Source organism: Carcharhinus amblyrhynchos, chromosome 4, assembly GCF_965287045.1.
Source record: "Carcharhinus amblyrhynchos chromosome 4, sCarAmb.v2.hapA, whole genome shotgun sequence".
Lineage (NCBI taxonomy): Eukaryota > Metazoa > Chordata > Chondrichthyes > Carcharhiniformes > Carcharhinidae > Carcharhinus > Carcharhinus amblyrhynchos.
Window position 1 is genome coordinate 17,136,635 of NC_137327.1, and position 24,582 is coordinate 17,161,216.

General features: G+C 41.7%; 1 protein-coding gene across 1 annotated transcript in view; it reads right to left on the bottom strand.

The window, feature by feature from the left end:
• The window catches only part of cdh13 (cadherin 13, H-cadherin (heart)), a 971,374-nt gene that overhangs the window by 18,944 nt on the left and 927,848 nt on the right, over window positions 1–24,582 (bottom strand). The window contains exons 12-13 of the mRNA XM_080186753.1: window positions 6,559–6,792; window positions 903–1,118 (exon numbers count right to left, since the gene is read on the bottom strand). Coding sequence (XP_080042879.1) covers window positions 903–1,118; window positions 6,559–6,792 — 450 coding nt within the window. The remainder of the gene's footprint in view (window positions 1–902; window positions 1,119–6,558; window positions 6,793–24,582) is intronic.

Consider the following 24,582-nt stretch of genomic DNA (forward strand, 5'->3'; position numbering starts at 1 on the left):
TGTAATATGTTACCTAACTGACAATACTCCTCTCCCCCCACCCACCCACTTCTCTGGCAATACACTACCCTCACACCAACCCAACTAAATTCAGGAACTTAAATGGGGAAAGATCATTAAATGCAAGGTTTTAGTATGTTGATTTTCAATCATGTTGAAGGGAAGAACTACATATGCAAAGGTCTGTATGATGCTCCCCACATAGCACCTTTAACAAAGCAAACACCCATGATCCTTCACAAATAAGGCAATGTTGTCCATATTATGTTTCACTGTTCACTGTTTAATAGAAGCTTTGAATTTGTTTCAAACAAATCTACTGATACTTCCATCAGATACAGGACCATAAAGGTAACCCGCCAGCAGTCATCTGAAGCCTATGATGCTCTATCATTGTGGAGATTTGATGTACAAATTGAAAATCCATAAATATGTACCTTGCTGCATGCTTTAAACTTATATATGCCTGATTTATGAAATTTCACAATTACACATGCATACTAAAAGCTATTTATTACCATAATTTAGCCAATATATCACGAGAACAACATTCTAGATAACAGCTAAAATGTTGAAATAAATTTATGAGGTGCATAAACAGGAGGAGGCTCCATGGGCCTGTTTAAACATTCAGCCTAACAGTGGCTGGACTGTATTCTAACTCCATCCATCTGCCCTTTTATACTCTCGTTGAACAACATTCTATCGATCTCAGGTTTTAGCTTATTAGCTGAGCTGCAGGGAATGCCTCCAGAATACTTAGTCTGTGATACATTAGAAAAGATTAGCGAGGAGAACTGACCGATGGCAATTCCAAGCTGCAACCTGAGTGAGCGGAATCAAAAATACATGATTTCATTTAATAGGAATCGCTGCGAGAACGAAACTAGAGGAAAACTCACAGAACACTGTGATGATAGAGATCAGGAGGAGCGTGATGCTGATGTGGAGAGAGTTTGCTGTGCTGCAGTCCATTTTGTTCTTCTTGCAGGAGCAGACTTGCACTAGAACATCCGTACTGTTGGTCAGTGGGGGTTTTCCCCCATCTGTCACTACAATCGGCAAAATGTAGTTTGCTCTTTTCAGTGTGTGCAGGAGTCTGAGTTGAGCATGGGTGCCTAAAAGAACAAAAGGAAAGGTGAACTTTTTCCCAATATATAACGAATCTCCTTTGATCTTCAAGGTGACAGCTATTAATGTCAGCACATGGAGCACTTTATAGTTGGGGGGACAATAGGGTAAAACGCACATGTCACCTGTTAAACATCTCCATCACTCTCCGAGCTGCACTCCCTGATACTCCAGACTTACACCTAACATCCAGAAACTCCAGCACACACACACACACTTATTTAACAGCACACTCTGACATCCAGGCTCACATTTAACATCCAGGAACTCCATCACATCCACACACTTATTCAACAACATTCCCTGGCACTCCCGACTTATACCTAACATCCAGAAACTCCAGCACACCTACATACTTATTCAACAGTGCACCCTGATGTCTAGACTTACATTTAATATCCAAAAACTCCACAAAACTCATCTCCAAACTCCGTGGCCCGGGCCTCAGCTCCTCCCTCTGCGACTGGTTCCTGAACTTCCTAACTCACAAACCACCATCAGTGAGGATAGGCAACAACACCTTCTCTGTGATCATCCTCAACACCAGTGCCCCACAAGGCTGTGTTCTCAGCCCCCTACTATACTCCCTGTACACCCATGACTGTGTGGCCAAATTCCCCTCCAATTCGATTTTCAAGTTTGCTGATGACACCACCGTAGTGGGTCGGATCTCAAACAACGATGAGGCACAGTACAGAAATGAGATAGAGAATCTGGGGACAATAATCTTTCCCTTAATGTCAACAAAACGAAAGAGATCTCATCAACCTCAGGAAGAGTAGAGGAAAACATGCCCCTGTCTACATCAAAGGGGATGAAGTAGAAAGAGTCAAGAGCTTTAAGTTCTTAGGTGTCCAGATCACAAACAACCTGTCCTAGTCTCCTCATGCTAATTTATAATTTAGAAAGCTCACCAATGCTTCTACTTTCTCAGATTTGGCATGTCAGCTACAACTCTTATCAACTTTTACAGATGCGCCATAGAAAACATTCTTTCTGGTTGTATCACAACTTGGTTTGGCTCCTGCTCTGCCAAAGACCGCAAAAAACTACAAAAAGTTGTGAATGTAGCCTAATCCATCATGCAAACCAGCCTCCCATCCATTGACTCTGTCTACACTTCCCACTGTCTTGGCAAAGCAGCTGGCATAATTAAGGACCCCACGCACCCCGACATTCTCTCTTCCACCTTCTTCCAATGGGAAAAAGGTACAGAAGTCTGAGGTCTTTGCCTTGGTGATTATTTTCCAGAAGTCGCTGGATTCCGGGGAAGTGCCGGAAGATTGGAAAATGGCTAATGTTACGCCGTTGTTTAAGAAGGGTGCCAGGCAAAAGACAGGGAATTATAAGCCGGTTAGTTTAATGTCTGTTGTAGGTAAAATGTTAGAATCCGTGATCAAGGAGAAAATAGCGAGGCATCTTGAGGAGAATTGTTTGATCGAGCAGACGCAGCTCGGTTTTGTTAAGGGGAAGTCGTGTCTGACGAATTTATTGGAGTTCTATGAGGATGTGTCTAGGGTGGTGGATAGAGGAGAGCCGGTGGATGTGGTGTTTCTTGATTTTCAGAAGGCGTTTGATAAGGTGCCGCACAAGAGGTTATTACAGAAGGTCAGGGGGCATGGAGTTGGGGGTAGGGTGTTAGCATGGATAGGGGATTGGCTGTCAAATAGGAGGCAGAGAGTGGGGGGTCAATGGGTGCTATTCGGATTGGCGGTTGGTGACTAGTGGAGTGCCCCAGGGGTCGGTGCTGGGGCCTCAGCTATTTACCATTTATATAGATGATCTGGAGGAGGGAACCGAGTGTATGGTGTTGAAATTTGCTGATGACACCAAGATTGTTGGAACGGCAAATTGTGCGGAGGGTGTGGAAAGTCTGCAGAAGGATCTAGATAGGCTGGGCGAGTGGGCCAGGAATTGGAAAATGGAATTTAATGTTGGCAAGTGTGAAGTTGTCCACTTTGGTAGGAATAATGGTAGGAAGGACTATTACTTACATGGCGAAAAGCTGCAGCATGCGACGGTGCAGAGGGACCTCGGGGTCCTTGTGCATGAGTCGCAAAAGCCCAGCTTGCAGGTGCAGCAGGTGGTCAGGAAGGCGAATGGGATGCTGGCCTTCATAGCAAGGGGGATTGAATATAAAAGTAGGGAGGTCTTGCTGCAACTGTACAGGGCACTGGTGAGGCCGCAGCTGGAGTACTGTGTGCAGTTTTGGTCGCCGCACTTACGCAAGGATATTTTGGCCTTGGAGGGAGTGCAGAGGAGGTTTACTAGGCTGATACCGGAGTTGAGGGGGTTGAACTATGAGGAGAGGCTGAATAAACTAGGCCTGTATTCGTTAGAGTTTAGAAGAATGAGGGGAGATCTCATTGAGACGTATAAGATGATGAATGGGATGGATAGGATAGAGGTGGAGAGGCTCTTCCTGCTCAGAAAAGACAGTAGGACTAGAGGGCACAGCCTCAAGATAAAGGGGGGGCAGTTTAGAATGGAGTTGAGGAGGAACTTCTTCACTCAAAGGGTGGTGAATCTCTGGAATTCTCTGCCCGTTGAAGTGGTGGAGGCTACCTCACTAAATATATTTAAGACGCGGGTTGATAGGTTTTTGATAGGCAAGGGGATTAAGGGTTATGGGGAGAGGGCGGGAATGTGGAACTGAGCCACGACAGATCAGCCATGATCTTATTGAATGGCGGGGCAGGCTCGAAGGGCTAGATAGCCTACTCCTGCTCCTATTTCTTATGTTCTTATGTCATGTACCATCTGACTCTTCTTCCCAGCTGCCGTCAGAATTTTGAATGGACCTACCTTGCATTAAGTTGATCTTTCGCTACACCCTAGTTATGACTGTAACACTACATTCTGCACTTTCTCACTTCCTTCTCTATGAATGGTACGCTTTGTCTGTATAGTGTGCAAGAAATAATACTTTTCACTGTAAGCTAATACATGTGACAATAATAAATCAAATCAAATCAAGTCACTTATCCAGCAATATACTCTGACATCCAGACTTGCACATAAACATCCAGAAACTCCAGCTCACCCACGTACTTACCAAAAGCACTCTTTGGCACTCCGAAGTTTTATTGCATTGACCAATACTGTAAGCCATACCCCCACTTTTTTCTGCTTTCAAATGCCTCCAGCTATTAAGCTTTGGTAGACACATTGCCACACAGTCACTAAAAATCTTCCCTCTTTTGCAGGACAAGTTAACACACAATAGAAGGGGCAATGTAGAAACAGTTGAGGAAAAGGTCACCCAAATGCCCGAATCCATGTGGAAGAGATGCTTCTTAGCGTCATGGGGCTGGCTGTGACAGAGACCCCTGCCAACTGGCATCATTGAAAATGTTGGGAGATGAGAGTTAGGGCATTATTCCCATCCTGGAACTCCTTTATTTAGAATGGGCAAATTTGAATTTCAGCTAAACCTGAAAGGGGCAAAACTTCTAATGCACCAAAGTACTTAGTATTTACTCACTGATTCAAACAGCAATTATTCATTTTTACAGCTCAGTATTATACAACATAATAGTTTCACAAATTCATCTAAGAACATCAGGATTATTTTAGCATTCTGATTATTTTAACATTGTGAATAATTTCGGAAATGGTTTTCAGTTCAGTTTTCTTTTGACATTTTTTGATTGGGTTATATTGCAAAGTTTTTCAAAATTACTACTTTTCCAAAAATCTCAATCAAATTTAAAGTTAACTTTGGGGTATGGTTTTCCTTTGGCAAACTAATTATCGACTATCAGGGTTTTGGCTTTAGTTTGACAATTGCCATTTGAAAAGTCCATATCTGATATTTACCAAGCCATGCCTTTAGAGTGATATGGAGAAGGTATGGATTGGAATATAGTGTCCTGGTCGCCACACTATCAGAAGAATGTGGAGGCTTTGGAGAATGTATAGAAAAGATTTACCAGGATGTTGCCTCGTATGGAGGGCATTAGCTATGAGGAGAGGTTGGAGAAACTTGGTTTGTTCTCACTGGAATGACGGAGGTTGAGGGGAGATTTGATGGCGATCTACAAGATTAAGAGGGGCACGGACAGAGTGAATAGTCAGAAGCTTTTTCCCAGGGTGAAAGAGTCAATTACTAGGGGGCATATGTTTAAGGTGCGAGAGACAAGGTTTAAAGGAGATGTACGAGGCAAGTTTTTTGCACAGAGGGTCGTGGGTGCCTGGAATTCACTGCCGCGGAGAGAGTGGAAACAGATACAATAGTGACTTTTCAAGGGGCATCTTGACAAATACATGGATAGGATGGGAATGGAGGGATATGGTTCCCGAAGGGTGGGGAATTTTAGTTCAATCAGGCAACATGGTCAGTGCAGGCTTGGAGGGCCAAAGGGCCTGTTCCTCTGCTGTAATTTTCTTTGTTCTTTATGGTTTAAGTGAGGTTTAGGGTTTGAAAGTTGCACATTGTTAAAATCCTTACTGCATCTTTTAGGGGATTAAAGTTACTCCCAGAATTCCACAATTGTATGTTTTACTGAATATACTGTCAGGAAATATCAGGGGGAGTAGTGTATTGGTACACTGCATTTGACATTGACCCAGGTCATTCTGTCTATACTTAGCAGAAAAGTAAACCATTTTCCACTCTCCATGTTCTCCATGACCAAACTACATCACTTGAACAAATGCTGCCTCGGGTGCAGTTTGGAAAATCTCATCATGCCTGGAGGTGGAAGAACAAGTGTCCCTTGTCATCACTATAATGATGATGGATGTTTTGTGTCAGTTTAACAGTAGATTTTGTATTTCTACACTAGGTTTGCTCATCTATAAGTGCCAAGGTTTATTGCTATTGTTGCTGTTTCCTTTCTGGCAACTGATGGTGCACAAGGCAGACTTTCATGTGTTCCCATAGCGAGGACAAGGTTTGCTGCTTGGTCTGAAAAAAGAGGTCAGCAGTGCTTGATCAAGCCAATAAGAGAATAGTTGAGTTCTATTGAATTCTTCGATCTTTGTGGTAAGTTTCCTGGCCCCTGGGAGTACATGAAATTGTTGGCAAAATAGGAAAGTGTGTTAAGCATTTCAAGCACCAACCTAAATCCTCTTACTCGGTACTACATTTTATCAGAGGTTTGGAACATCATGCTGTTGAATTATGTCTTTCAGGGATAGAAACATGAAACACTGGAAGGCAAGAATTTCATGTGATCCAGTCTTGGTTTCACTTTCGCCTTTGAGCAGAGCACATATACACAACTCTGCTGATGATGTCTTTAACCTTTCAACCTATATATAACAGTTCACATATGCCTAGTCTAAATAACTGAGCCCACAACTGCTTTAGGCAATTGCTTATGAGAGATTGATGTCTTTAGATCATTATAAAAATACAACACAGTACATCATTTGAGAGATTCCTCAAACACCTGTTCAGAAATTGAAACAAAAGTCACTTACTGTTTACTTGGGTGACCTTCCAGGTTTTTTCAATTCCAGGTTGCTTTCCCAGCTGAAATTTGAATGGATCTGCATTCGGGTGGAGATCTTTGTCAGTTGCCCCCAAGATAGCTACGTTGAAATCTTTCGAATCCTCACAGAACCTAGCAGTGGTTGGAAAAACTGAGGGCGGGTTGTCGTTCACATCCAGCATGGTGACGATCAAAGTGCCGGTGCCAGTGGCAGGAGGAACACCTAAAGGATAGAGCACATGTATTTGCCAGTTATACTGTAATAAAGATGCTTGAATGTTTATTAATAGGAGCCTGTAATCAAAGGACCACTGAACTTTGTAACATGTCATCTGGTACCATCATTTTGCTAATGTGATCTTTTTTAGGGCGGCGCGGTGGTACAGTGGTTAGCTTTGCTGCCTCACAGCACCAGGGACCCAGGTTCGATTCCTGGCTTTGGGTCACTGTCTGTGCGGAGTTTGCACGTTGTCTGTGTGGATTTCCTCCGGGTGCTCTGCTTTTGGCCATGCTAAATTCTCCCTCAGTGTACCCGAACAGGCACCGGAGTGTGGCGACTCGGGGATTTTCACAGTAACTTCATTGCAGTGTTAATGTAAGCCTACTTGTGAAACTAATAAATAAACTTTAAACTTGATTTAAGTGTTGTTGGGTCCAGTTAGCTCTTTCGCATTCCTCATTCCTTCTCAGGGTTTACCTGAGGGTTGTTGCCAGAGAAGAAAGATGGATCAAATTAGACATTTTCAAACCTACAAGATGCCTTGAGACTCGATGGGCTGAAGGGCCTCCTTCTGCACAGTGGATTCTACGATTTTATGCTGTTGTTTACCTGAGAGGACAGGCAGGTGCTCCATTTGTTATCTGATCCAAAGAGTGGCACTTCCATCAGTGCAGCATTCCCTTGGTACTGCATGGAAGTAACAGCCTAGATTGTGTTCAAGTCTCTGGTGCGGAGTTTAAACCAACAACCTGCGGACTCAGAGACAAGAGTGCAATCACTAAGCCAAGGCTAACAATTGTGTTTTAACAGTTAAACTGCTTTAAAAATGTTATTAACATCATTGAAATTAATAGCATTTTTATTTGGTCTTGGAATGTGGACAACACTGGTGGTGTATTATTAACCATCTCAAGATGAAGCCCTGATTAAGAGTCAATTGCATAATATGAGGTTAGAATCATATGTATGCCAGAGGGTAGGGATAGCAGGTATCCTTCCCTGAAAGAAATATTCATGAGCTAGTTGGGATTTTCATGCTAGCTCACAAATTAAGAGATTTATTAAAATAATTTGCATAAGTTATTATGGCCATAAAGGTTTGCTCTTCCCATGCTATTACTGTGTGGCTCCTGTTCCCACAGTAATTAATATCAACAGTCAAATGCTGTATTTAGATGCTACTATTGGGGGTAAATTATAGAATACATTCTACAATATCTTCTTCTCAGTGCAAATAAGGGAGTGCAATGTTGCTTCAATTCTTTATAACATGCTTCCTGAGACTGTGGCCCTTTGCTGAGGACATGGTTTGTGGAAAAGATTTCCACTTTTATTTTTAGTAGCTAGGAATATTTTAAAGGAGTACCAGATAAAGAATTTTTAAAGTCAGAGTCATAGAGGTTTACAGCATGGAAATAGACCCTTCGGCCCAGCTAATCCATGCCACCCTTTTTTTTAAACCACTAAGCTAGTCCCAACTGTCCATGTTTGGCCCATATCCCTTCATACCCATCCTACTCATGTATCTGTTTAAATACTTCTTAAAAGAAAAAAATTGTACCCTCCTCTACTACTACCTCTGGCAGCATGTTCCAGACACTGTCAATCCTCTGTGTGATAAAGTTACCCCTCTGGACTCTTTTGTATCTCTTCCCCCTCATCTTAAATCTATGCCCTGTAGTTTTAGGCTCCCCTACTTTTGGGAAAAGATGTTGAATATCTAGCTGACCTATGCCCCTCATTATTTTATAAGCCTCTATCAGATCATCCCTAAGTCTCCTGCTCTCCAGGGAAAAAAGTCCCAGTCTATCAGCCCCTCCTTATAGCTCAAGCCAACAGGTCTTGATAGCATCCTAATAAATGTTTTTCAGGATTAATTAAAAATATTCATCCTTGACAGAAAGATCTATTTTTGTTAAATAAGAGGAACAAGTGATCCAAACCCGACCAGCACCAAGCAAGAGCAATTAATGATCAATTATCAATATCATAATTTGTAAAAAAACAAAGAAACTTAAAATGTTTTGAACAGTTCCCAAACCATAGGTACTGATTTTGGCAGGATTCCTTATTTCTCACTCGACCGTCCCTTTTCACCGCAAAATAATATTCAGGAAATTCACTCCTTTGTGTTGAAAAGTCGAATCTTTCTCATTTTTTTGCCTGCCCCTCCGGTGCCAGATTCAACCTTGAAGGGTGGCAAAGTGCAAACATTTTGGGATTAGGCCTTATAAAAGAAAAATGTCAATCATCCCAGTATGTCCTGTTTATCATGTCCAGAGAGACTGCAGTGACAGGCATTCTGTGTGGCAAGGTTATTCAGGGTCAGTTTAATGCACTAAGTGGTAATCAGTTTCATTGTCAGGGCACTAAGGAACAGGCTCTGAGTTAGGATACTCAGAGCTATGTTGAAAATTGACCATAATACCTCCTTAAAGGCACAGAGATGCATTAATATTCCCTTAATTTCATTCAGATTATATATTTTTCACGTAATCTCAAATCTGAAGAGCACCCAGATAGTGCAACTTGAATAAAACAGCTTGTACAAATCTGCCCATAAATATACAGACTGATGCAGTATACCTCCAGTATACCAATGCCATCATCACACTTACACAGTAATTGCAACGTCATCATGTATTCAGAATAAAACTGTTGCAGCAAATAGAATTCTGCACATAACAAAATGCAATTATGAATCAATAAAATGCACGCTTGTTCTCAGTTTGTACTGCAGTTCCCCATTTGCTTTAGAATGACTATTAATTTCAAAACTTTGCATCATGCCTTATGGATTTAGATTGCTTTCCCATAAGAACAATAGACTCTAATTAAAGATTTCAACATTTTCCTTTATGGGTAAACAGAAACAAGTGGAATATTTGAAAGTATCAAGCTTTAAGTAAAGATTTCCCTATGAAGGCTATACTTTCCAAAATCATATCCATTCTAAAGGCTGAACCAGTTCGTTGTACTAAACTTGTCATCGTTGATTCTACAGAGTTAATGGCATCGATAAATTAAAAGCCAATTTTATCTAAAACTTACATTATAATTAAATTCCCGGGAAGGCAAGAAGTCCTTTAAACCATGGCAAATCTATCAGCAGTAATAGTTATTAAATAAACCAGGATATGAGCAGCAGATAGGTTAATGTACGATTACTCTGTTCATTCTAGCATATAGTTCATGGAAGAATAGTGCACCCGAGATTCTGGACACATGACAGAGTAAGTACAGTAATTAGATTTCACTTTGTGAGAAAACATTTGCATTGGAGTTCTTCAGATTATTTGAGATGGATGTGAATTCTAATTTTTAAAACTATCTGCACATCCATTTACATTTGCTGTAATTGAAAATAAGGTTCATGTACAGTCTCACATAACTCCCTTGGTCATCTCAGATTACATAACTCTACAATCATTTCAGTGCAATAATTTGTTAATCAAATCACTACGCAAATAGATTGTGAATATTCTAAATCAAGTCTTGAGCATATTAATTTGATTTGGTCAGACCTAATGTCACTGTTAGACAGTATTAACATGCCAAAAGTAACCTCCAGAATTTAATAAGAGAATCAGCAATATTCAACACCACATTGCGGGATGTTGGCAACTTAATACTCTCCACATTCAACAGAGATTGTCTTCTCTGAAATTCAATCCATTTTAAGTAATTAATATAAATAGGTTGAATTTCCACTTTTAAATATTAATAATTAGCACATGAACATGTATATATGAAAATATTCATCTTGAACTACGATGCAACAGGATGACATGGTGGCACAGTGGTTAACACTGCTGCCTCACATCTCAAGGGACCTGGGTTCAATCCTAGTCTTAGGTGATTGTGTGGAGTTTTCACAAATCCCACCCCACTACACACACAGACATACACACACACAATGCCTGCATGGGTTTCCTCCAGGTGCTTCTTTATCCTTCCAAAAATTGCAGGTTATGTGGATTGACCACGCTAAGTTACATTGAAACTAGGAGTAGGCCTTTGAGCCTGCTCTGCCATTCATTTTGCTCATAGCTGATTATTGAATTCAATATCCTGATTTCGCCCCCCTTGGAGTTTGCATATTCTCCCTGTGTCTGCATGGGTTTCCTCCGGGTGCTCTGGTTTCCTCCCAAGTGTCCAAAGATGTGCAGGTTAGGTTGACTGGCTACACTAAAAAATTACCGCTTAGTATTAGAGGGATTAGCAGAGTAACCACATGGGGTTACAGGGATAGGGCCTGTGTGAGATTGCTGTCAGTGCAGGCTCGATGTGCTAAATGGCCTCCTTCTGCACTGTCGGGATTCTATGATTCTAGTCTGGACCATTGGGAACATTCTTTCTGAATCAACCCTGTCTGAATTTTAGAAACTTCTATGAGATCCCCTGAGTTGCCTCTTAGTGTCCCAGGATGTGTAGGTTGGATGGATTAGTCATAGGAAATGTGGTTATGGGGTTAGGGCAGGAGAAGAGGGCCTGCTAAAATACTCTGACAGAGAGTCAGTGCAGACTTGATGGGCCAAATGGCCTCTTCTGTGCTGTAGGGATTCTATGACTCTGACAAATTAGGGAATATCGAGAACACAATTATGAACCTAGCTTCTTGATCAGTCTCTGACCCCAATAAATGATTTCCAGCATTGAATAGTCAGTGTCTGCTGTTTGAAACAGAAATGAATCCTCTCTTTACATTAGCAATCACAGCCAGAGCCATAATGTCAATGTTTATTCTGTTATTATGATAGTGTTGTGCTATATTTACTCTCATCAGCATTCAACTACCTGTTTGCAATGCATTAGGGAAGAGTTTGGACTATAGCACTGTCAAACTGGCTCAATCATTAATTACTTTGACTGGAATGCAGTGTTTGTGAAAAATACCACATATAATTCCATTCAGATTTTATTTACTATTCACAATTCTACATTTAAATTAATTTGTATTTCCATGGAAGATCCACAGTAGAAACACCTGGGCGTATTTATGTCAATGCCAAAGAAGATTCAGCAGCAAATATCTTAATCAGTACGCAATAAATTGATAACTTATACGTTTCAACACTGATAATCAATAAAAATCAATGTTATTAATGGAGGACGCCATAGAGAAATTGTAGGAAATAGCTTTGGACGAGCAAAGAGTGTTGGGTGCCTGGAATGCACTGCCAGAGGGGTTGGTGGAAGCAGGTACATTTGCAACATTTAAGAGGTATCTGGATGGGCACATGAATCGGGAGGGAATACAGGGATATGGACCGAGTAAGGGCAGAAGGTTTTTGTTTAGTTAGGGCATTATGATCAGTACGGGTTTGGAGGGCTGAAGAGCCTGTTTCCTGCGCTGTACTTTTCTTTGTTCTTTGTTCTTGCAATCTTAGTTAGACAGGGTTAGGAAGGCAGGTGTGGAAGGCAGAACAATGTCATATAGTGGGATTAAAATGCTCGTCTGAGGCTGGGTGCAATAAACACTGTTGAAGCAGGGTAGAGAAACATTGCATGTATTGGCCAGGTTGTACCTGATCTTGAACATGCGACTTACACTATTGAGGTAAATTGTAGGTGTGCTACAACAATGATTTGCATTTATACAGTACGTAATCCTTATAGCGCAGAAGGAGGCCATTCAGATCATCGAATCTGCACCAATCATAGTCCCACCCATGCCCTATTCCCATAACCCCACATATTTGCCCTACGTATCTCTCTAACACTAAGGAGAATTTGGCATGGCCAGTCAAGCTAACCTGCACATCTTTGACTGTGGGAGGAAACCGGAGCACCCAGAAGAAACTCATGCAGAAACGAGGAGAATGTGCAGACTCCACACAGACAGTGACTTGAAGCCGGAATTGTACCTGGGTCCCTGGCGCTGTGAGGCAGCAGTGCTAAACACTGTGATGCCCCATATAATAAAATGCCCCAAAGCACTTTATCAGAGCGTTCTCAAAAAAAAAACAGTTGGCACTGAACTACAGACAGAGTGATATTAGACTAAAATAAACTAAAGTTTGGTCAAAGAGGTAGGTTTTAAGGTGAAAGAGAGAGAGAGCAACAGAGAGGCTCAGGAAGGAGCCAGATCCGAGGGCCCTGGTAGAATTTAAGGGATGCTGTCGGAGGTTACAGAGAGACAAAGGCCATGGGGGATTTTAAAACATAGGTCTGGTAGCATGACCTCTAAGGCATGAGTTCTTGGAGGGTCATGTGACCCATTTGCCAGAGTATGCGAATCCTAGGGCTGAACGCAGGTTTATCCAGCAGTTAGTAGTCTGTAGCTGTGGAATACATTAGCCTTTGTGTCACTGTCCGTAAATAGTAATTTATCTTCAATAAACTTCACCCGCTATTGAAGATACTACTAAAGAGGTGGTGTATACAGCAGATGGTGGCATATTGGTCTTTTACTGGACCAAATTTATTATTATTTTGTGGGACATGGGCATTGCTGTCTGGCCAGCATTTATTGCCATTCTCTAGTTGCCCTTGGACTGAATGGCTTGCTAGACCATTTCAGAGGGCAGTTAAGAATCAACCACACTGCTGTGACTCTAGAGTCACATGTAGGCCAGACCAGGTAAGGGTGGCAGATTTCCTTCCCTAAGGGACATTAGTGAACCAGATGGGTTTTTCCAACAATCAACAATGGTTTCATGGTCATCAGTAGATTCTTAATTCCAGGTTTTCTTTTTATTGAATTCAAATTCCACCAGCTGCCAATTGTGAGATTCGAGCCAGGTGCCCGGAACATTAGCTGAGTTTCTAGATTAACAGTCCAATGCTAATGTCATTAGGCCATCACCTCTCCTATAATCAATAAGTAATCCAGAGACCTAGTTTAATGATCTGGGGATGAGGCTTCAAATCCCATCTGGTGGGATTTAAATTCAATTCATAAAACCTGGAATTGAAAACTATTTGCAGCAATGATGATTATGAAACTATCAGTGATTGTTGTAAAAACTCAACTGATTCACTAATGCCCTTCAGGGAAGCAAATCTGACATCCTTACATGGTCTGGCCTATATGTGATTCCACACTAATAAATGCTGGCCCTGCCAGTGGCACCCAAATCCCATGGAAGAATAAAGAAAACAAAAGATTGACAGAGGCCAGGTTATTCCTTTTGAGGCAGTAATTGGGACTCTAAAATGCTCACCCCACATGGAGCTGGCAAGGACGGGGCTGCTACATGTGGGTTTGCAATGCCCCCCCCGCTCCCCTTTCCTACGCCGATCAAAGTAGGAATGGAACAGGACTTCTGTGGGACCCGCATGCTTCCAATTCTGCCTGCTCAATGAAAGTTTGAACTTTACTTAGGGTGGCATGGTGGCACAGTGTTTATCACTGCTACTTCACAGCGCCAGAAACCAGGGTTTGATTTCCGGCCTGGGTCATTGTCTGTGAGGAGTCTGCACATTCTCCCCATGTCTGCGTGGATTTTCTCCAAGTACTCCGGTTTCCACCCACAGTCCAAAATGTGTCCTAATTAAGTGCATTGGCCATGCTAAATTCTCCCTCAGCGCAACCAAATAGGCGCCGGAGTGAGGTGACTAGAGTATTTGGACAGTAATTTCATTGCAGTGTCAAGGTAAGCCTACATGTGACAAATAAATAAACATAAACTTAAGGATACTTTCTGTTAAGTCCAATATATTGTACTTAAGATGAATTCTTCAGTGTGCATTTCTGTTGAACAAACTATTGAATCAGCAGTGTAGACTTTAATGACTTGCAATTCAAATGAAAGCAATCAAAGTGAAGCCTTGGTTGCAACAAACCAGAATCGAACTGCAAAACTATGTGGAATTATAATAGTGAGTTCCATCTTAATCTCAATGACTGCTTTCCTGGTTATTCATTTGACTTTGGAGCATACTGACTGACATGAAGTGCTCTTGGCTTCACACTGCATAAGTGAAGTCTTTCTTTCAATGTCCAGCACAGCGGCAGCCATTAATATTTCTGAAATATTCAGTGGGCTATATTACCCAAACTAATAACAGAACTGGAACCCTGTAGTGCATTTGATGAACTGCTGAGTTAGATTATGACAGGGAGCAGACGTGATAAATAGACATCTGTTTTTTTTTGCTGCAACACCTACACAGGAGTCTCTCATAAAGGATGGCTGATCCCAGCTTGCTTTTCCTCTACATCAGTAATCTGGTAGACATCATTAAAACTGACATTTATTTTGCTAATGCCACAAACCCTTACACTTTTAACTTCCCGGTTCTGTTATAAACAGAATTGAACAAGACATTTGAACGTTGGTGTGCTACTTTTGCTGCTTATTTTCCTAAATCAACCCAGCACACATTCTTGTACAAGTCCATCAAGCTGTCTTCAGTCAAGAATCAAAGAAATCCTCAAATATTATTTTACCTGAACTATCCTTTGATTGGATTTGATTTATTATTCTCACGTTTTAGTATACAGTACTAAAAGTGAAAAGTATTGTTCCATCCGTACTATACAGACAGAGCATGCCGTACATAGAGAAGGAAAGGAGAGAATGTAGTGTTACAGTCACAGCTAGGGTGTAGAGAAAGATCAACTTAGTGTGAGGGAGATCCATTCAAAAGTCTAATGGCAGCAGGGAAGGAACTGTTCTTGAGTTGGTTGGCACGTGTCCTCAGACTTTTGTATCTTTTTCTCATTGGAAGAAGGTGGAAGAGAGTATGTCTGGGGTACGTCAGGTCCTTAATTCTGTTGGCGACTATTCTGAGGCAGTTGGAAGTGCAGACTGTGTTAATGGGTGGGTGGCTGGTTTGAGTGATGGACTGGGCTTCATTCATAACCCTTTATAGTTTCCTGCGGTCTCGGACAGAGCAAGAGCCATTCTAAGCTATGATATAACCAGAAAGAATGCTTTCTATGGTACATCTGCAAAAGTTGATGGGAGCTATAGCGAACATGCCAAATGTCCTTAGTCTTCTGAGAATGTAGAGGCATTGGTGGGCTTTCTTAACTTTTGTGTCAGCATGGAGGGACCAGGATAGGTTGTTGGTGATCTGGACACCTAAAAACTTGAAACTCTTGACCCTTTCTACTTCATCCCCATTGATATAGACAGAAGCATGTTCTCCTTTACACTTCCTGAAGTGGATGACAATCTCCTTTGTTTTGTTGACATTGAGTGAGAGATTATTGTCTTCAAATCAATTCATCAAATTCTCTATCACTTTCCTGTACTCCCTCTCGTCATTGTTTGAGATCCGACCCATGATAGTGATGCCATCAGCAAACTTGAAAATTGAATTGGAGGGGAATATGACCGCACAGTCATAGGTGCATAAGAAGTATAATAGGAGGCTGAAGACACAGGCTTGTGGGGCATCGGCATTAAGGATGATTGTGGAGGAGGTGCTGTTGCTTATCCTTACTGATTGCAGTCTGTGAGTTAGGAAGTTCAGGATCCAGTCGCAGAGGGAGGTGCCGAGGCTCAGGCCACAGAGTTTGGAAATGAGTTTCATGGGAATAATAGTGTTGAAGGCTGAGCTGTAGTCAATAAATAGGAATCTGACATAGTATCCTTGTTATCTATGTATTCCAGGGTTGAGTGCAGGGCCATGGAGATGGTGTCTGCTGAGGACCTGTTGCGGCAATTGGTGAACTGTAGTGGATCCAGGCAAATTGAAAGCTGGAATGTTTTTCCAATCCTCATACTAACCAGGCCCAAGTTGATTTGAGACATCATTGATATTTGCACTTACTCACTCATTACACTAACCATGGCATCACGTAAATGGCAAAAACCTTTTCCTCAAAACAGTGTTTTTATTATAAAAGATCCTAATAATTAATTGAAACAAAGTTTTGGAACTACTGGCAATTTTCTTAATAAGGATGGTGGTGCTTTCTTAATTTTTGTTCCGAATTGTTAGCAAGTAATGTACATCATGTGCCTAATTATTTTTAATTGGATTACTATGGTAATTAATTGACTAAGTAATGAAGAGAAAGACTGCATATAGAGTCAATCACTATAATGAGCACATAGCTGCACTGAAAGTCTCCTTCAGTGTTTAACTCATTCAAAATAGGACAGTGCACTGAGCACAAAAAAAGGCAAGTTTCAAATTGGAGTTGTTTCGATCTAGTGTTTCCAACTTGCTTCTCTTGTAACTCTGCATTGGTAAAATCGGATCCTCTACTCAATCTCCGGTGCTGAAAATAGCCTTGTTATTTTATAGTCTTGATGCTAGTTTTACCTCCTTCCATTGGGAAAAAGGTACAAAAGTCTGAGATCATGTATCGGCTGACTCAAGACAGCTTCGTCCTTGCTGCCAACAGAGCAGAACGGTGGCACAGTGGTTAGTTCTGCTGCCTGACAGTGCCAGGGATCCGGGTTCAATTCTCAGCTCAGGTCCGTGTGGAGTCTGCACATTGTCCCTGTGTCTGCATGGGCTTCCTCTGGGTGCTCCGATTTCCTCCCACAGTCTAAAGACGTGACGGTTAGGTGCATTGGCCATGCTAAATTCTCCCTCAGTGTACCAGAATAAGTGCCGGAGTGTGATGACTGGGGGTTTTTCACAGCAACTTCATTGCAGTGTTGATGTAAGCCTACTTGTGACACTAGTAAATGAACTTTAAGATCAGACTTTTGAATGGACCTATCATATAGTAATTTGATCTTTCTCTACACCCTCTCTATGACTGTAACACTATGTTCTGCACCCTCTCCTTTCCTTCTCTACTTTGTACTCTATTAATAGTTTGTCTGTGTAGCACACAAGAAACAATGGATGGAATTCTCCCATCCTGCCAGCCACGGGAATTGTAGCAGGCGGAGGGATGGGGACCATACAAAGGTCCATTGACCTCAGGTGGGATTCTCTGGCTTTGGGAAGAGCACAGCTGAAGAATCTCACCCAATACTTTTCACTGAATCCCAATATATGTGACAATAATCAAATCAAATCAAAACCTTATGTGCAGTTTACTCCCATTTGTGATAATCTGTTCCTCAAAGGATCGTGGAATTCCTACAGTACAGGAGGAGGCCATTTGACCCATTGAGTCTGCACCAACCCCACATACTTAGCCTGCTAATCCCCCTGACACTAGGTCAATTTAGCACAGCCAACCAACCTAACCCGCACATCTTTAGACCATGGGAGGAAGCTGGAGTACCGAAGGAAACTAACGCAAAGACAGGGAGAATGTGGAAACTCCACACAGACAGTGGCCCAAGGCCGGAATTGAAGCCAGGTCCCTGGCACTGTAAGGCACTGATGGTAGCCATGATGCGGAGGTGCCGGTGTTGGAGTGGGGTAAGCACAGTAAGAAGTCTCACAACACCAGGTTAAAGTCCAATAGGTTTATTTGGCAGTAGTGCCAAATAATAAGTAAGTAAGTGCTGCCAAATAAACCTGTTGGACTTTAACCTGGTGTTGTGAGACTTCTTACTGTGTTGTGAGGCAGCAATGTCAACCATCGTGCCACCGTTCCTGTTATATAATCTGTGTAAATCAGAACCTCAGGCTTACCATTTAATATATTTCTGCAATTAGGTACAGTATAGCATTGGAGCACAGATATGAGTTTCCGAAGATTTAATAATTATTGTTTTTCAGTTGCTTATGGCCGTGAGAAATTTTTGCAATAACATAACCAGATTTCTTATTGACTGATACCAGCAGATGTTTGGGATGTGTGAACAAATCCCTGCTTGAAAGTTATAGACAGTTCTGGAACAAACTTAACAATTAGTTTATGATTAAAGCAGAGTAGTGAGAGGAAATAAATAACTAAACCTCATTTACTGTCCATCAGCAATAAAAAAAAGACAAGTGCGGCAATTAAAAATACATAAAAGCCCATATTAGCAAGGCTTGACAAACTGTGGCTTGGTGTGTTTCACTAATGGAAATGAATTGGCCCATTTATGTGTGTCAGTGTCAATTCTTCATTTTTAAAAGTATATTTGTTAGAGCCACAAGTCGGTTTACATTAACACTGCAATGAAGTTACTGTGAAAATCGCTTAGTCGCCACACTCCAGCACTTGTTCAGGTACACTGAGGGAGAATTTAGCATGGCCAATGCACCTGACTAGCGCATCCTTCAGACTGTGTGAGGAAACTGCAGCACCCAGAAAAATCCCACATAGATAAGGGGAGAACGTGCAGACAGCGAGCCAAGCAGGAATCTAACCTGGGTCCCTGGTGCTGTGAGGACCACTGCGCCACCCAAAGGATGTAGGTGAACCAAATGGGTTTTTCTAACAATCGACAATGGTTTTATGGTCATCGGTAGATTCTAATTTCGTTTTCTTTATTGAATTCAAATTTCACCATCTACCATAGCTGGATTCGAGCCCAGTCCCCAGAACATTCGCTGAGTTTCTGGTAGTGATAGTATTGCTAGACCATTGCCTGCCCTGTAACTGGAGGTAGCTGCTTCAATCCTATTTTCTGCCCAATTCCCTCCATTGTTTCACATGCTTCTTTTTCAAATATTTACCCAGTTCCTTTTTTGAATGACGTTGTTGTCTTCCCTTCAACTGACACTTGTGGTTAAAGAAACACTCTGTATAAAATAGTTACTTTTAATTGTCTCATCATTCTGCCAATGGCAAACTCTCCTTGTTTTCACCCTCATTTCTCAATCCTTCCATGGTCTTGCTCCTCCCAATCTCTGTAATCTCCTCCAGCCCCATTATCCTCTGAGAAATCTACATTCCTCTGATCCTAGCCTCTTGTGCATTCCCAATTAAAACTGTTTCACCAGTAGTGCCCGTGCCTTCAGTTGTTCAGGCCCCAAATTTCAGAAATACCCTCTCTGCCTTTCTAGCTAGCCTTCATCCTTTAAGATACTGTTTAAAACCTATCCCTGACAAAACCTTTGGTCATTTGACCTAATATTGTGTCAAACTTTGTTTTATAATGTTCTCATGAAGTGCCACTGGATGTTTCATTAGGTTCAGGGAATTGTGTGTAAATTGGTGTTGTCCTAATTTTCCATTTAGCATTAGTTACTGTCCTAAATCATTGTACATTTTCCAGCTCCTTTTTAGTTTGCACTGTTTCACTGAAAGTTTGTTCCAGTCCTTCTTCATGATAATAACTTGGAATTCTGCTTTGATTTTATTAAATCGTATTTACACAAAGATTCTCTGGGTCACCTCATTTTCTGGATCACTTCATTGGAAGTGAGTTTGATGAAAAGTCTGTGCAAGATGGGAGGAACCTGTCAGGAAGTGTGGAAATCAGAGTGCAGCTTTTAAAAAGCTGGCTCTGGCTGCAGTTTGAAACTGCAAGAAATAATCATAGCCTGAGCTGGTTTTTCAGTAGCTGACCCATGTGCCTTATGATTTTGTGATTCTTTTCACGAATGCCCAACATTGGAGTGGCTGACACCAACAGCCCTACAAGGGATAATGGCAAATCACAGAGGCAGAGACTAACTTTTTCCCTGATGTGGACCTGCTAACCCTTTCGGAGGAAACAGCTTAGGAGACACAAATTGGTGCAAGTTCATGGCAGGAAACCAGCCAAAAAAGGTCATTTGTAGCAAATGGACAGAAGTGACACTGATACTTAAAAAAAAATGCTATTTACTGCCCTCTGAACTGTAGCTCCATCAAAAAAAAGTTCAATGACCTGACCAGGGAAAACAAGTTAACAAGCCAAGCACTTTCCCTTTCAGCCTTGTTCATCTTGGGCACTGGCACACAATTCACCCTATAAATATCACAATTGTACAACTGTCTCTTCATAATTCACTCTGCTTAAGGGGAATGCTATTCATTTATTATTGTCACAAATAGGCAAACAGTAACACTGCAAAAAAGTTACTGTGAAAATCCCCTAGTCGCCACACCCGTTTGGATGCACTGAGGAAAAATTTAACATGGCCAATGCACTTAACCTGCACATCTTTTAGACTGTGGGAGAAAACTGGAGCACCCAGAGGAAACCTATGTAGACTAGGGGATAACATGGAGACTCCTCACAGACAGTGATCAAAACCAAACTTGAACCAAAGTTTGTGGCACTGTGAAGCCACAGTACTAACCACTGTGCCACCGTACTAACTCTGGATCTTGTCCATCCGCCTTACCACAATTAAGTGTAAGCACAATCCTAAATCTTCTCATTCACTTGAACAGGATAATGCCACCACATCTCTTATCTACCTTTCAAACAATGCCTAACTTTGCTTTATAAATTGGTTTACAAAAAAAAAACAAACCTGTTACACAAATGACCAGTGGCTCCCTGTAAACCAGGGGGCCACACAGCAACCCAAAAGTTCCTGAGCATGCCACACACAAAGTCATCCTCTCTAAATGATCATGCAGCCCAGCCAGGCATGATGAAATGGTGCATTTACATACATTACCTATGCACTTCAAAACAAAACTAGATGGAACATCGCAGCTAACCATCAGAAAATCTAGCAGGACATTTCTAAAGGAGTCGTTATAGAAAGATTAAAAAAAATAGAGACAATAGAAGCAGGAGGAGGCCATTTAGCCATCAAGTCTGCTTCACCATCCATTTTGATCTTGACTGATCATCAAATTCAATGTTCTGATCCTGCCACCCCCTTCATCCCTTTATCCCTTTCACCCTCGGAGGAATATCTCATTTCTTCTTGAAATCTCACAATGTTTTGGCCTCAACTACTTTCTGTGGTAGTGAAATTTCTGTGGAAGAAATGTCTCCTCACCTGAGTTCCACCCCTCATCCTCAAACTATGACCCCCAGTTCTGGACTCCCCCACCATCAGGAACATTCTTTCTGAATCCACCCAGATTAAATCCTGCTAGAATTTTATAAGTTTCTATGAGATCGCCTCTCACTCTTCTGGAATAATGAAATCTGAGAGATCAATATGCATATCTGATGTTGGCTTGGCAATACTGACAGCATGCTCAAATCCCCCTCCAGCGTCCCCAGTATTGAAAGTGTTTCCACTGTTGGAAATGCTGTCCTTTCTATGAGACATTAAATCAAAGCCCCATAGGATCATTTCACCATTTCAGATGATGTAAAAACTTCAGGGGGCACCTCCTAGGAGATAGAGCAGAAAGTTCCGTTGGCAATCTGGCCAATAACTCTTTCAAAAGCAGAACTACTCGCAGAAATTTTTCTGTTTAAAAAATGGTTAACGCATTTACCTACATTACCTGCCTCCAAAAACGTATGGGCTGGTTAATCAGCCTCACTAATTTGACCCTGAGCGTTGAGAGGGGCTGGCAGAGTAAATAGATGGGCTTACAGGAATAAGCCCCGGATAGGATTGTTGTCGATGCAGGCTTGATGGGCCAAACAGCCTCCTCCTGCACTGTAGGGATTCTGTGATTCTGTGAATAGTTGCTAGATCTTCCACATAATTCAGTAAATTGGGAATATGGTCACAGGGTAGGCCATTCAGTCCCTCAACCCTGCTGTGTCAGTCGATTAAAGTGTGGCTCATATGCAGCTCAGCTCTCCCCCATTTTTGAGGTTTTTCTGACTGTTACGTAAGACGTACTTTAATTTAAGTTTTTTTTAAAGTGGTCAGGATATTATTCTTGTTGACACAGACTTTTTGGAAAAATCACTGCTGCCTTTCTATCAATAGCTGAGGACAAATAGAATTCCATTCTTTTGGCCCTGTTTACTACCTGATGCAAATAAAATTGGGTAGCACAGTGGCACACTGCTGCCTCACAGTGTTAGGGACCTGGGTTTGATTCCTGGCTTGGGTCTGTGTGGAGTGTGAACGTTTTGTCCGTGTCTGCATGGGTTTTCTTCGAGCGGTCCGATTTCCTCCCACTGTCTAAAGATGTGCTGGTTAGGCAGATTGGCCTAAATTCTCCCTCAGTATACCCGAACAGGTGCCAGGGTGTGGCGACTAAAGGATTTTAGCAGTCACTTTATTGCAGTTTTAATGTAAGCCTACTTGTGACTAATAAATAAACTTTAAAATAAATAATTGCTCATTATGACAGTGATGTTGCATGATGACATTTATATCATTTTTGCCATTTACGATGTGGGGACAATAATCTTTCCCTCAATGTCAACAAAACAAAGGAGATGGTCATTGACTTCAGGCAGCATAGAGGAGAAAATGCCCCTGTCTATATCAATGAGAACGAAGTACAAAAGGTTGAAAGCTTCAAGTTCTTAGGTGTCCAGATCACCAACAACATATCCTGATTCCCCTATGCCAACACTATAATTTAAAGAGCCCACCAACACCTCTGCTTTCTCAGAAGTCTAAGGAAATTTAGCGTGTCAGCTACGACTCTCACCAACTTTTACAGATGCACCATAGAAAGTATTTTTTCTGGTTGTATCACAGCTTGGTATGGCTCCTGCTCTGCCCAAGACCGAAAGGAACTACAAAAGGTCGTGAATGTAGCCCAATCCGTCATTCAAACCAGCCTCCCATCCACTGACTCTGTCTACACTTCCCGCTGCATTGACAAAGCAGCCAGCATAATTAAGGACCATATGCACCCCGGACATTCTCTTTCTCACCTTCCATTCAGAAAAGGAATCAAAAGTCTGAGGTCATGTACCAACCGACTCAAGAATAGCTTCTTCCCTGCTGCCATCAGGCTTTTGAATGGACCTACCTTGCATTAAGTTGCTCTTTCTTTATACCCGAACTATAACCGTTAACACTACATTCTGCACTGTTTCCTTATCTATGAACGATATGCTTTGTCTGTATAGCATGCAAGAAACAATGCTTTTCACCGTATGCTAATACATGTGACAATAATAAAATCAATTAACAAAAACCAGGGACGCAATTTTATCACAAATACTTTCTTTAAACACGATTCTAGAGTGGTTGTAAGCAAGGTTAGAAAATGAGTGAATGGTTGAGCTGAACATTGCAAATAGAAGAATAATTTTCATCTTTCCATTCAACCCAGGAATGTTGAAGCCAATTCTAGAGGTACTCTCATTTTGAATCATAGCAGTTACAAGTTTTCCGTGCTAGATGCTTACAACACTGATGATAGGAAGCAGGATCAAAATACCACATGGGACAGGATATTTACCTTCTGTGAATTCTGGAATAAGAAACAAAAAAGCACCACGGAGGAAGGGGTAGATGAAAGGCACAAAGGTAAAACAAATTAGAAGATAAAACGTTGAAAATCTCAAGAGCGACTTTGGGGAATTAAAAGCAAGACACAAGAGTCAATGAATTGTAAAGGGAGGCTAAGGGAATATCAAAACAAAAACAGCAAGACGATAAAACAAACTTGTAAGTTGTAAATTTCAAAGGGAGCTAAACTCAATCATCTTCAAAACCAGGGATGGGATCGTGAAGTGTGATGAACCCATGTCTGTCAACTGCAGCACAGACAGCAAGTGAATCTGCCTGCTACTCGACACCCAGTGTTGGAGTGCCAAGCACCAAGTTCCATGGCAGTTGTGCTGTGGAGGATGTTTTGATGGGACAGTCTGTTGGAGAAACAGGTTGGATGCACGTAACAAAATGCTTGGTGCATTGGGAAGGCTGCCAGATAGTCAAAGTCAGGAAGCAAGGAAGAGTCTGGTACTGGGTTGGCACAGGGTTTTGCGCAGAGTTCGGAGCCCATCTTTTCCATCATGGAAATAGTTGCCAACTCTACCTACACACTTGTGAACCCAATCATGATACAGTGTCTGATGGCTGACACCTCAGCCTCCATCACAGTAGAAGAACTCTCACCAGAGGTTTGAACACTGCTGTGGAAGATCAAGCTGCTATTGTGGCTATGAATTCAAAGGGGTTTGCAGGGCAAGATAAAATGTACAGTACTCTGTTATCCAGCATATTTCC